Below are 13,160 nucleotides of genomic sequence, written 5' to 3'. Positions count from 1 at the left end.
TTAGACTTATGTTTATAAAATATATGAAAACACTTAAAACAGCGGAATATTTATATAGAAATTTGTTTCTGTGATTTTACCGTTGCAAAATGTTTAGTTAGTTAGGCCATATGTGTGTTGAATACAATCAGTACATTTTATAATACATATATTGTGGTTTAAGTGAAATATAAATAATACAACTGAATATGATTTGAATCGGTCGATAGGAACAAATGACGCCCCCGACTAACCAACAGACAGATTGATAATATAATGAGATCAATCTATTTATAGATAGTTTTATTGAATTTATCAGCAGTCGATCATCGCGGTCGTCATTCGATTTGTATAAGTGTTTCATAAAGTTGAAAAGGCAGACAATAAAAGTAATAATGAATTATCTACATAAATGCGATGAGTTGTACAATATACACAATAAACGATCATCATTACACTTCATCATGGATGTTTTTAAATTCCACAATAAAACATAAAAAGCATCCTCCATCAACAACAATATGAATTGACATCATATAAATAAGACTTTGAGTCGCACGCACACATTCAGCATAAATCTCAAACACAACAACGTTGGAAACAATCTTTTATAATATAATATCTCAAATAAATAAATTAAATTTTACATTTTATAATAATATAATTTAATATAATACAGATACTGGATATATTTGAGAAAAAGTATATTTATATTCATTTTTCAGAAGGGTAAGTAGGGTAGATTATAGTTTTTCTATTATAATATAAAGAAAAATTCACATTATTGGTAACATGTTGATAACTAAACATGAAGGCTTAATCAGTCGACTTTCAAGCAAAACGATTCGGCAAATCGCTTCACTTTTGGATAAAAATATTTCTTTTCAACTTTCAATAAAATATTGTAATTTTTTTTAACAATATTTTCCTCACATTTTACTTTCAGGTAATTTTTTTGAAATACAGTGTATAAAAGCTCGTATAGTAAATATCTTTGTGCATATAATATAGACTGGCATAAAAGTTGCTCATAAGACAAACGACATTTCACTATTTTTTAGTTAAAACTAGGGCCGGAATGAATAGCAATGTCGAGCACTACTTACAAAGGAAAGTCATCTTTTGCTATTCAATTAAAGCATTACGCAGAAAATTGCTTTTCCTCATTAGGATATGACAAGTTCAGCCCTAGTTGAAAAACATTAAATGCAAATAATTTGATCAATTTACATTTCAGTAATTTGTGCATAAATCACAAAAAAAATGCTTCTATGAAAAGTAAAACAATGGTTAGACAGTTGATAAGTACATTGATACTTTAAATGAAAGGTTTGCTCTAAACATTTATAATATGTATGTATGTATCTACATTCTTCTATATTCCCTGGTCACCGCACATGTTCTTTAACACAAAAGTAGGAAAGCAACATCGTATCACAACAAATATACACACATTTCTTTCTTTTTCACATCTCTATGGAGTCCAAAATACTGAAGTAAAAAGCGATCACACTCATAGGAAATGAGACTCGTTGATTCGATTAGTAGCGCAACCAGTAAATTTGGTTGGTCTTATTTCATGCTGTCGAATCTTCACAGCCCGTGTACTCTTTGAGGAGGTCACGGAGCCTGTGGATCTCTTTGGATGACGAGGTGAGCTCACTTTGGAGAGTCAGTTCTCTTTCTCTTAAATTTTTTATATCTCTTTGACAGGTCTGAAAAATAATAAATTTTAATTAAAAAATGTAAGCAATGACACGCAATGTGTCTAATATTGAAGTTTAAAACAAAAGCTTAAAAAAAAAAGAATTTATATAGGGGTTCAAAAGGTAAGGATAAATTTGATATATTCATTTAATACAGTTTTTGTATTTATTATGGTAAAATACTTTCTTGTTGTGAGGTCTATTATTGATGCTAAAAATTTTTTGTTTGTTCAATCATAGAACCCATTAACGTACCACATTCTGTCTTAGAAGATCCAATTTATCACATTTGAGCCGGGCGACTTCTTGTTTTAGATTGTCCACCTGCTGTACACAGTTGGGTGACGTAACTAAAGCTGTCGCTGCTTCCAAGTTGAAAGTAGTCAAGGAGTCAGAGACGGATCCACTCAAAGTGGCCGACGGACTCTCGGCGCAAAGGGAGCAAGCTTTGGTTGTGGCTTCGGCCGATGACATTGATTCCAGACCAGTGTCAGAGTCCACGTATATGCCACCACCTTGAAAGCAAGAGACTTTACGCTGAATTATGAATTTCAACACGAGGAATTTTATGTTTTCGATAAATTTGATATAAATTCATCTTAGATGTGAGTATTAAAAACTAACCCATTGGATCTAGGTCGACACTGTTCAGACTCGAATCATCACTGGCTTCTGAAAGTGGTGGAGGACCCGGAGCAGATGAGCGACCTGTGGCACTTGAGACACCCCCTAATTCAGGACTGCTTCCTCCAGATACAGATTTGCATTTTAGACCTCCTGAAGGTCCGTTGTTAAAAGAATTTCCTCCTAGACTAGATTTGGATCTCCCGCTCTGTAAAAATGTAGATAAAATTTAGTATTATACTCATTAATAATAAAAATAACAGCATGGTATTGATTATGATTATAAATTCTTACATTGGGAGTTGGAGTCTCCTGTATACTAGGTTCTTTGGACTTCTTTCCCGTCAAAGTTCCATGTTTGTTTTCGCCTGATAGATTAGTATCAACGCTTTGAGATCTGAAAATAATATTTAAATATCAATATATTAGTATTTAAAGTACATAATCATAAATATTATATTTTTTTTCAAATGATAACTATTAATATTCTATATACAAAATACATTATTGGTACTGACCTGACTTTGGATATGAGAGCCTTCTTGACAGTATCAATAAACCGGGCACCAGCACCTTCAGCTTTAACAATATCAGCCGGTCCAGGAGATCCAGCTCCACCATCTAGATTACCGACGCCGGCAGACGCGCCAAGGAAATCCCTGGTTTTCTCCCTCAAGTCCTCGGCGAGATTTTGCAACAGGGAAGCCCTCGTTCTCTGTTCTAGCCTGGCGAACTTCTCAGCTTTGTAGCAAGCATTCTCAGCATTGATCAGCTTCGTCAGCAAGAATTCTTTGAAATCAGGACCTTTAGAGAAGACAGCTGGTGCCGGAAGAGTCGGACCGAAGAAAGGTACATCACCTCTAGCTGTGACAGCCACCCGATACCTGAAAAATGCAAAAATTACAATTTAATCCGTTATCGTGGTGGCATTTTGTCACGAGACATATGTAAATGTCTCCGACACTCCGAGATATATACGTTCGGTTAGCCCACTCGCCTACGTGGGCGCTGAATCATGGGCGTTGAGCAATGTGGAAAACGTTCATGCACAATTTACCGACATAAATTATGCACATTATGTATAAAATTATAGAAACTTCAAAATAAAAATCATCCTGTGATTTGTGTAGTAAATAAAGTCATTTTTGCCCATGTGTCGGCGAGCGTTAACAAGGTTGACCACATTCTGGTCAAAGATCACCGGTTTTGATGAAACTTGATTGATTGAATGAAACGTAATAGATCGTGATGAAATTTGCACGTGGTGTTTTTCTCCTTTTTGTATTCAATCGACAATGATCGCATTGTGGGAACTTTATTGCATTTCTATCAACGAATACGCGGCAGTAAGTGGCGTAACATACTCTTTTCAAACAGATCCTAATCAGCTTACTATTGCATCTAGTTCTAGTTAGTATTTCCGGAAACTATAGCGTACCAACAACGTTGATGGAACACTCAAAACATGCAAAAAAATACAGAAGAGCATTGTACATACGTATGAGTAAACCAATACACTATGACTATATGATGGAGAAATTTCATGAACTTTAAAAAACAAAATAATGTAAAAAAATTGTATTATAATTAAAAATAAAATTTCTATGCCTGAAGAAAAATATCTTCGATCAATGTGTTTTACTAGTGATGACGCATGGATGCGAAACTTGGGCATTGAACGCTAGAATGCTGCATAAGGTCCAGTGCACTCAAAGAAGTATGGAACGCTGTATGCTGGGCATAGTGAGGATAGATAGGAAACGGAATATGTGGGTTAGAATTATGACAAAGGTTGTTAAATTGAAATGGCAATGAGCGGGTCTCGTAGGGTGACACGACAACTCGTTCACAGATTTTCTGTAAACCAAGGATGCGCTCCAGGCATTACGTATACGGCCATCTCTTTCTCACTCCGTCTGTTCACCAAGATCTCGTTTACTATGCCATTACGTATGCAGCCATCTCTTTCACAGACCGTCTGTTATCGGTGAACAGACGGTCTGTGAAAGAGATGGCTGCATACGTAATGGCATAGTAAACGAGATCTTGGTGAACAGACGGGGTGAGAAAGAGATGGCCGTATACGTAATGCCTGGAGCGCATCCTCGGTTTACGGAAAATCTGTGAAGGAGTTGTCAGGTAACCGTCTCGTAGTTAGAAAAACATACGATAGATGGACGAAAGAAATGCTCAAATGATACCCGAATCATGTAAAAGGGTGTAAGGAAGGCTACATGTGAGATGGGTGGATGAAATCAGAAAAGTGTGTGGGATGAGAGTTTCTCAAAATAGAGATGAATGGAAGTGTGTTAGAGAGGACTTCATCCAGAAGTGGATGGCGAATGGCTGTGAGTGACGATGATGAATGGCTGTGAGTGATGATATACGTGTATATAAATTGTGAATAGTTAAGCTTTTGTGTAGGAATATTGTCAAAAAAAAAAACACTGTATTGATTGGGTCTACCCCACGGGATCGAATTAGAAATGCACGAAAAACCAAATATCGGAAGGAAAATTAATGTGCGCGCGCAGAATACGAGAGGAAAAGCCTGTTCCTCTTGTTCCTGTTGTATCCTGCTCGCGCAAATTAAGTGAGTATGTACCGTTTACCATGCACCCTTTTTTTTGATCTTTCGATTTTCGATCTTTGCCTTCCGATATTTGGTTTTTCGTGCATTTCTAATTCGATCCCGTGAGTTGCACCCGTATTGATTGATTATAATTGCTCTCATTTCCATTTAACTCTCGGAAGCTTTATTTACAAAGAAATTATTGGACCAATATATTCAACAAATAGTTTTATATACAAAAGTTTTCCGGTGCGGTTTATAGATTTATAATTAAAAATGCTCAAAAAGTGATAACGATTAAGAAAAACATACTAATATTGAGGAATAAGTATAACCTACATAAGTGGGATAAGCATCTGCTATCAAAATAAATTGAAACAGTATGACTTGATTGTAAATACATATGTATTTTACTGTCGAATTTTCACATATGCCTCACTTTGTACTTTACACCAAGTCAAACGTAGTACAAAATTATACGTAATAGCTGTATATGTAATTCGCGCGATCATATTTTATTTAAATTACGCAAACGACAATATCAAAACCGTAATTGTTTAACCCTTAACGGCAACCGTTCAAGGATGTATGTAGCTTTCAAATTAAACGATAAATTTATAATACGAGACCGGAAAATGCGTGACTCACGATCGCCGTTTCCTTTGGAAATTATGCACACAGTATCTCCGAAAAAATACTACCATAAATAATATCGTTACGCTTTTTGCTCTTACACCTCTTAATTAGTGCCGCTTTGTGTGAATAGAAATAATATTTATGGACAGATTTATCTAGATAGACCCAATTGCAGTGTAATGGTGTAATAATGGAGTTCGTCTCACGCGCTTATGTCATATTATGGTAATTGAAATATCGTTTTACTGCTATAGCCGTATTGCAGTTATGTATAACGTCTCTTCTAATAGTATTAATTAAGAGTATCATTTTTATATCACGCGACGTATTATTGTTGTTTGTAATGAATTCAATGAAACAAAAGGCTATTAAGTTAACAGGAACTAAGCGTTGAAAATTGGAATACTGTCATATTGAAAACGGAACACTATACAAATGGAGGGTTCAGAGAATAATATAATTATACATACGTACGGTGAGAAGCATGACAAGGGTAGTGGACATAGTGGATAGAGTGAAGAGATTGAAATGGCAATGGGCGGGTCACGTAGCTAGGAGGATGGACGAAAGGTGGACAAAAGAAGTGCTTGAATGGTACCCGAGAGAAGGCAAAAGAGTAAAAGGAAGACCGCAAGGAAGATGGGTGAACGAAATTAGAAAAATGTGCGGAATGAGATGGATGAGTGTTGCGCAAAACAGAGACGAGTGGAAGCGTGTTGGAGTGGCCTTCATCCAGCAGTGGATGGCGAATGGCTGTAAATGATGATGATGATAACATACGTACACAAATATATTTAGCATAGGTTTAAGAATTGTCAATTGTTTGTCCCATCCTCTATGTACATATGTATGTATGCTTACCTTGGGTTGCAGTATTTTTAATACTAGCAGAAACGGGAATTAAACCAACGTTGTAATGTGGTTTCCATAGGATTTTTCTTTAATTAACCACAACGTAGCTCACTAGAAGAGATATTGTTTACTAGTAGAGTTGGTTCAAGTCCCGACCAAATACGCTGCTGGCGAGATCTTGGTGATTAATAAAATACAGATCGATCCGATTTATCTAGCTTAATTGCTGTGATGGATCCAATAAATTGGTATCCTCCCCCAGATTTTCGCAAATTCGAGATTCAAGCATCTCGAATTTTTTGATTCTTATAAATATGCCACCTATGTATGTACATACATATGTATGTATATACTATGTAAAAACTGTTGTTTCTATTGTTTTCTGTATACATATGTATGTATAATTGTACTGCAATGTTTGAAATTGTTAATACCGTATGTACATACATATGTATATGTATGTGTTGTCTTGGGGGCAATTCCTGTGATAGGACTTATGAATGGCGTTTTGATATCTCAAAGGTTTTGACAGGCCAAAAGTTTTGACAGTTTCATGCGTCACCTGGTGAATATTTGATGATAACTTTTGACTGTTAGCATTTAAACCAGGGCTGTGGAACCGGAGTCAGAGCCGTGGAGTCCGAGAATTTCAAGCGGAGTCGGAGTCGTAAAAAATCAACCTTGTCCGACTCCTTTTTTATTTTCTTTAATTTAAGTATTACGGTATACGCCAACTAGAAGTTCCAATTTTATTAAAGTAAATCCACTAATAAATTTAAATTTAATAATGTCTTTATAAAAATCATTAATTTAAATTCAATTATAAATAAAATCGTTGAATTGCACGATTGTTAAAATCTTTGAAGACCGATTGTTTCCTCCGTCTCATACTTTTTTTTTTATTTGATTTTTATTCTCATTTTTCACATTTTATTTTTCATTTTTTTTCAAGTAGTTTATTCCTTATTACATATTTACATTATTTATTTATTTATAGTTTTGGACCATTGTGGCATTACAGGAAGAACCTAATGCGCCAAAATGGCCTAAATTTGAAAAAGACAAGAAAAACAAAAAAATAAAAAGCAAAAGCAGAAAAACACGATAAAAAATAATACATAAAAAATGAACAAAGGTGAAAAAAAAAGAATAAATAAAATCCTCAAATCCCATCCATAGTTTCATCCCATCCATACATTGAACAAAAGAAAAATAGATTCATTGATTTATTTGTACACTCTATAAATATACATATTTACTTTTTATTTATACCCATTTCATTACTAATAATTCAATTCAATTTTTAGTGATTTTTTTAATTACTTTAATTTTTATATTTTGAATATCGCTATTATTTTTATTACCAACAATTTTATATTCAAGTCAATCTTACTAAAATCGTCCAAGTTGGAGTCGGATTCTAATCATAAGATAAAACCAAGTCGAAGTTGGTAAATTTTGAACCGACTCCAAAGCCCTGATTTAAACTATAACCAATAGTTCTTGTATGTATAAACTAGTACATACAAACATACATATGTATGTATGTTCATGAAAGAACCGGAACACTTGGACTGTAACATATACATATGTAGATATAATGCATACTTGAAGCATAGAATCTTCATGAAAGTTCTTCAATAGTAACCAGAAGAAACAAACACAAATACAAAATTTACAAAGCTTGTACTTTGTATCGCTTAGTCTACAATTCTAGTAAATTAAATTTAGTTAGTAAGTAACAAGCCTGGAGTTTATTCCGCTCCAGTTATGTAGATCCAATGAACGTTTTAAATTCATTCTAGGTATATTGAAATGGTGTATCTAGATACATATGTTCCTGTAGGAAGGGTGGTATGAAGATGAAAGAGGATATAGCATTATGGTTGATTCAATTGTTCGAATTCAAGAATTTTGCGGTGCATTGTTGGAGAGCGAGGTAAAAGGGCAAATCAGTGCAGTCGGTTGGTTGCATCGTGAGCAAGTGCATTTCGCGTGGGAAGCATTCAACTTCCTTCGGAATGACATCATTATACATTGGCGAGGTACCTTGCCGTTCACCGTACGTGCTGGCTCGAACGAATGAGAGGAAAGGGAGATAAAGTGAAAAATCCGGGGTGGAAGCTGACACGAAACTTTATGTTCAAATAATATTATGAAAAATATTGTAAATGAAAATCAAAGAATATGTGCAAAGAACAAGTTTCTGGATTTTTCTTACAAAGCTATGTTTAGTAAAATCATCCATTAAAACTAGACACAAATTATTACATATGAGAAAAGGTAATTCATATATTGATGAAAAATGATTATTTTGATGTATTATTTATGTTTAAATTTGAGTATTTTTAATGATATTTAAAAGCAAACATTTAAGAAAAATAAAAAAAATCGACTAGTCTGAAGTTCGTTTGAAGTACATAATACATACATAGAAAATGTCATTGAAAGAGCAACATTTTAGTAACGCAATTATCAAGGCCTTTGAGTCATTTTATTTTTATGCAATGTTTGTTTACAAAATTTTATGGTTTTCTAATATATGACGAAACAATTTATTTTTATTGAATACCTAAAAAGTTATAAGACGACAAAATGGGGTAATTAATATTGTCCTCCACCTTATATGATATTTGACGTAGTATTATAGACAAAAATTCAGCCCACATTGTTTATAGAATTAATTAAAATAAAATAATAATTCGGAAATTATATTTTTATATCATACTATTGTATTTCGATGTAAAAAAAACTAAAAAAATACGAGTTATAAATTGTCTGCGAGGAAATTTTTTTCGGAAAAACTTTAGCGACAGGGGTTTTGGAAAATCCTTTGTATTGCTATATCCCAGTATCGTATAAACATTAGGGATATGATGCACGGGAATTCGACCATTTAAAAGGAAGCTGTGTGAAAAGGGTTTGACGTTGACGATGTTTACGTAAGACGAAACACGACTCTACTAAAACGTTGTAATAAAATAATAATAATAACAAAATACCAATAAAAGTATGGTCTTACTTCCGACGTCAATTACGCCATTGCAAGTTCAAAATCCCACGATGACCTTTTCCATTATAATATAGTATGACGCGAATTCTTGCATCATAAGTCTGTTCCTCCACAATGAACAGACCATTAGTGACTAAGCTAGTGGTTCTAATGTGCCATTTTATTACTCACGGTGTCGTTATGAAGATGAGGATTACTCTGCGTTAGCACCTGTCGCGAAATGGTATCGCGCAAAAGGTTAAAAAAAGCGGTGACACGCTTGTGAGGAAACTCGTTTCCTCAGACTATCGTTATTCATCATCGTGGTCTATCGGCGATGATGGAACTACGCTATAATGTCGCGGGAAAAATGCGAACTCTGAATGTTCCAAGAACAAGGGGACAAATAGTACAATGGAAAAGTACCGTAGTGTCACGACAATAACACCAAAAATGGAAAAAAATATTCTGATAGATGAGTATCAATGATTTTATTATACATGGGAATGGTTTGAGAGTCGCCGACTGACTCTGGTGTAATTTGTTGGAATTTGTACTATAAGTGGTACTTGTGTATAGCATGATTTTAGTTCGACGCATTGTCTAAGTTTTGCTTCCTTTTATTATATAAATTTCAAAGGAAAAGTACACGGAATGTTTTGTTTCGTTCTCTCTTATAAAAGGCCTTTAAGGAAAGAGCGAGACGCCGTACTATTCAGTATTAGCTTATTAAATCGTCGAAAGCTTTTCGCTTAAATACGAACAATATTATCAAAATCTAACTTAATGACGTAATTAAGACGAAGGTCCCAAGTTTTTATTATTTTAAAAGTATTTTTTGGCATTCAATTGAATATAAAGAAATTTAAACTCTACAAAGCTAATGAGTGTCTAAACATAAAGCAATTGGAGCTAAAAAAAAAAGAAACGCTGTAGGGGAGGTTTCTGAAAACAATACAAATATTTGGTCTAAATTTAATATTCAACTAAATCCATTTAGTAATACATACGCAGCTAGTAATTTAGTCGAGTTTATATATATAATATGTATGTATGTAGGTAGTTGCTTTGTTTTTGATAGTTTCAAATTGTCTCTATTAACAAGTTCTACACATTTTTTGAGTTTTAAAATTTGATCATATGTATATTATTATAGTTTTGTAGAATGTTGTTTTTTCGTTGTTAACACTTCACCGACGGCGGACGCCACATTGGCGTCCTACCATTGCTTCGTTCAAGCAACCGCGGACGCCATAGTGGTGTCAATTTTGCTGATGATAAAAAAATCATACGCTTCGAAATTTTACTAAGAGACGGCAGTACAAATTAGTACAAGATTTCGTATTTGCGAGAGATGTAGCAAATTTAAAAATCGTAATTTTTTCGAGCACATTAAAACTACATAAATGGTGCTGTAAACGTATATGAATTGTAATAATTATACAATATAATGTTATTATTGATTTACGGATATATGAACTGTTGCAACAAGTGAAGGGTCCAGTAGTCAATATTACATAATGCTATTTTAAAAATTTCTACACACACGGTGAATAATTATATAATATAATACAACGATGCCTATACAAATTAATACAAACATTAACCAACCTGAAACGTCAACGACCGTCTTTATATGTACATATATATGAGTCCATTATAATATAAAAATTCGTCAAACAAAACAGCACAACAATTTCAAAGCGTATTCAAGAAGAGATTCACGTGGACGCACGGCCATTAGAACGAATCAGGCAAACCGGTTCTCACAATACTCCATTATTTACATGAATGTTACGGATTCTCTGAAAAGCCCATTGAACACGGAGAAAACCTTTGAACAGCGACAAAAGATCGTACGGGTGTATTATTATTGAAAGGTTATTAACTGACCTGGTGTTCGGAGTGTTGGGTTCGATCGGTTGGACCACGACGAAAGCGTGCAGAAAGTGTGAAGCGATCATGTCCGGAGAAAATGGCGTGTTGGTCTCCTGGAACACTAGTGCCACTATATCGTTGCCGATGTGACGTTTTCGCTGTAACTGTTGAGGATCACCGTCCGTGTAGGGGAGCAGGGTCGACACGTGGAACATGATCTCACGTTCTTTGAATACTTCATATATGGCTTGGTCTCCCGTGTGTCCATTTTGGATATCTAAACCGCCTCTATATCCTGAAAAAAGATTTTGCCAGATTTAGATTAGCAGCTCTTAATGTTATTCATAGAATATTTCGTGAGTTTTTTGATAAAAAATATTTATATTTATTTAGTACATATATCTGATCATAAGTTGTTTGCAATTTAAGTGTAAAGAGCACGATATGACTCAATGTCTCAATGTAACTTTAAAAAATGAACTTCAAGACGTATTTGTACATACATTCATACATATACAACGTCCAGAATCAAATTTAGATAGGTCTAGTTAGTAACATTTCATAACATTGACTTCCAGATGCACTTCTCGATCAACACATTGTAAAGTACTGAACTTGGGTATTGTATTATACACATAAATTGATTTGAAAGGTTTGTTTATATGTATGTATGTAACAAAGTATAGCAGAATACATAGTTTACCTTTGTGGTCTTTGAGTTGAATTCGCTGTCCGAGCACGTCCAAGAACTCGTCGAATGCTGGCGACGAGACAGAGTTGCTGAACAGCTCCTCTTCGGTAGTTTGCCCGTACCTTTGATAGAGCACGCCGAACTTGAAGTTGGTGACGAGAACATGTTCGTCGTAACCGGCTACTAGAGCAGACGCCCTGGGACAGACGGCTGGCCAGAAGTGATCTATGTTGAGACGATCGTCCAGAAGTCTTGCCAGGACTGCTGGTGAGGGACGCGTGCCTACTGCAGCAGGTGGTAGCAGCTCGTGAGCAGTTCCAGAACGCAGGCGAACTATGACACGTGTGTGTTCTTGCCCACCCACGTTCTCGGCTTTGATCGACATCACCACAGGACCGTGATTCTCGTCGTAGCCCACCAGGTGGGAGTGGTCCTGGAACAATTAAAGGAGAATTTGTTTAAAACTTTGATTTAGTTTACCTGATTAAGCCTATATGTACATTTATACCAGTACGCTTCAAGCCGACAACTGCACGTAAACAACAGTACGAAAAATATTTTTAGTACATTCTATATGGACACATTCATATTTTTCGTAATATGTACGAAGCGTACGTAACAGCAGTAACAGATACGATCTATTCATACCATACAACAGTACATGACACCGAAACGTATCAAGCAGAACTGGTTTTCTTTGACCACTGTGGAGATATTCACGCATAACATGACGTCGTAGTGGCGAGTGCACTCGTATTAACAAAAGTGTGTAAGCCGATTTTGACATGCACTCATCCAAAACATGTATGAAGGTGCTGAAAACTCGCAAGCTGTATAGTATGAATAGAAATAGTCTTTTCCGTGCAGTGCTGTGCCGAGCTGTATATGATATATAATTTCGAAAGAGACTTTCTATGTATGTAAGGTTTAAAGGTTGGTTGGGAGCATCGAAAATAAATCAAAGTTTCTATTACGACGACATCGATATCGGTGATTGTTATTTTTTTCGATTCAAATAAATTTAATAAAAAAACAAATGAATGTTTAATATTATGTATGTAGATTGTTTTACCATGTTTAAGCTGTTTATATTACAAATACCGAGCGAAGCCGAGTAAAATCACTAGTATAATATATTGAAACTCGAAGTGAGTTTTTTTTTTATATAAATTCCGGATTTGAAAATTAAATGAATTAAGTTTTTATTCCATTTAACCATTAACGAAAAAT

The 13,160-nt window shown here is 34.7% G+C and overlaps 1 protein-coding gene across 7 annotated transcripts in view; it reads right to left on the bottom strand.

The window, feature by feature from the left end:
* Positions 1-701: 701 nt before the first annotated feature.
* Positions 702-13,160, bottom strand: part of RapGAP1 (Rap GTPase activating protein 1) — a 312,859-nt gene continuing 300,400 nt past the window's right edge. For 4 of the 7 annotated variants that reach the window (XM_077439957.1, XM_077439959.1, XM_077439958.1 and 1 more), the window contains 7 exons: positions 11,943-12,363; positions 11,255-11,534; positions 2,828-3,193; positions 2,604-2,706; positions 2,310-2,517; positions 1,941-2,215; positions 702-1,694 (listed from right to left, as the gene is read on the bottom strand). In XM_077439957.1, coding sequence (XP_077296083.1) covers positions 1,557-1,694; positions 1,941-2,215; positions 2,310-2,517; positions 2,604-2,706; positions 2,828-3,193; positions 11,255-11,534; positions 11,943-12,363 — 1,791 coding nt within the window. In that variant the 3' untranslated portion in view covers positions 702-1,556. The remainder of the gene's footprint in view (positions 1,695-1,940; positions 2,216-2,309; positions 2,518-2,603; positions 2,707-2,827; positions 3,194-11,254; positions 11,535-11,942; positions 12,364-13,160) is intronic. The other 3 variants (XM_077439961.1, XM_077439960.1, XM_077439964.1) reach the window with 1 other exon arrangement.

Source organism: Arctopsyche grandis, chromosome 10 (assembly GCF_051622035.1).
Source record: "Arctopsyche grandis isolate Sample6627 chromosome 10, ASM5162203v2, whole genome shotgun sequence".
Taxonomy (NCBI): Eukaryota; Metazoa; Arthropoda; class Insecta; order Trichoptera; family Hydropsychidae; genus Arctopsyche; species Arctopsyche grandis.
This window is presented reverse-complemented; position numbering and strand designations above follow the sequence as displayed.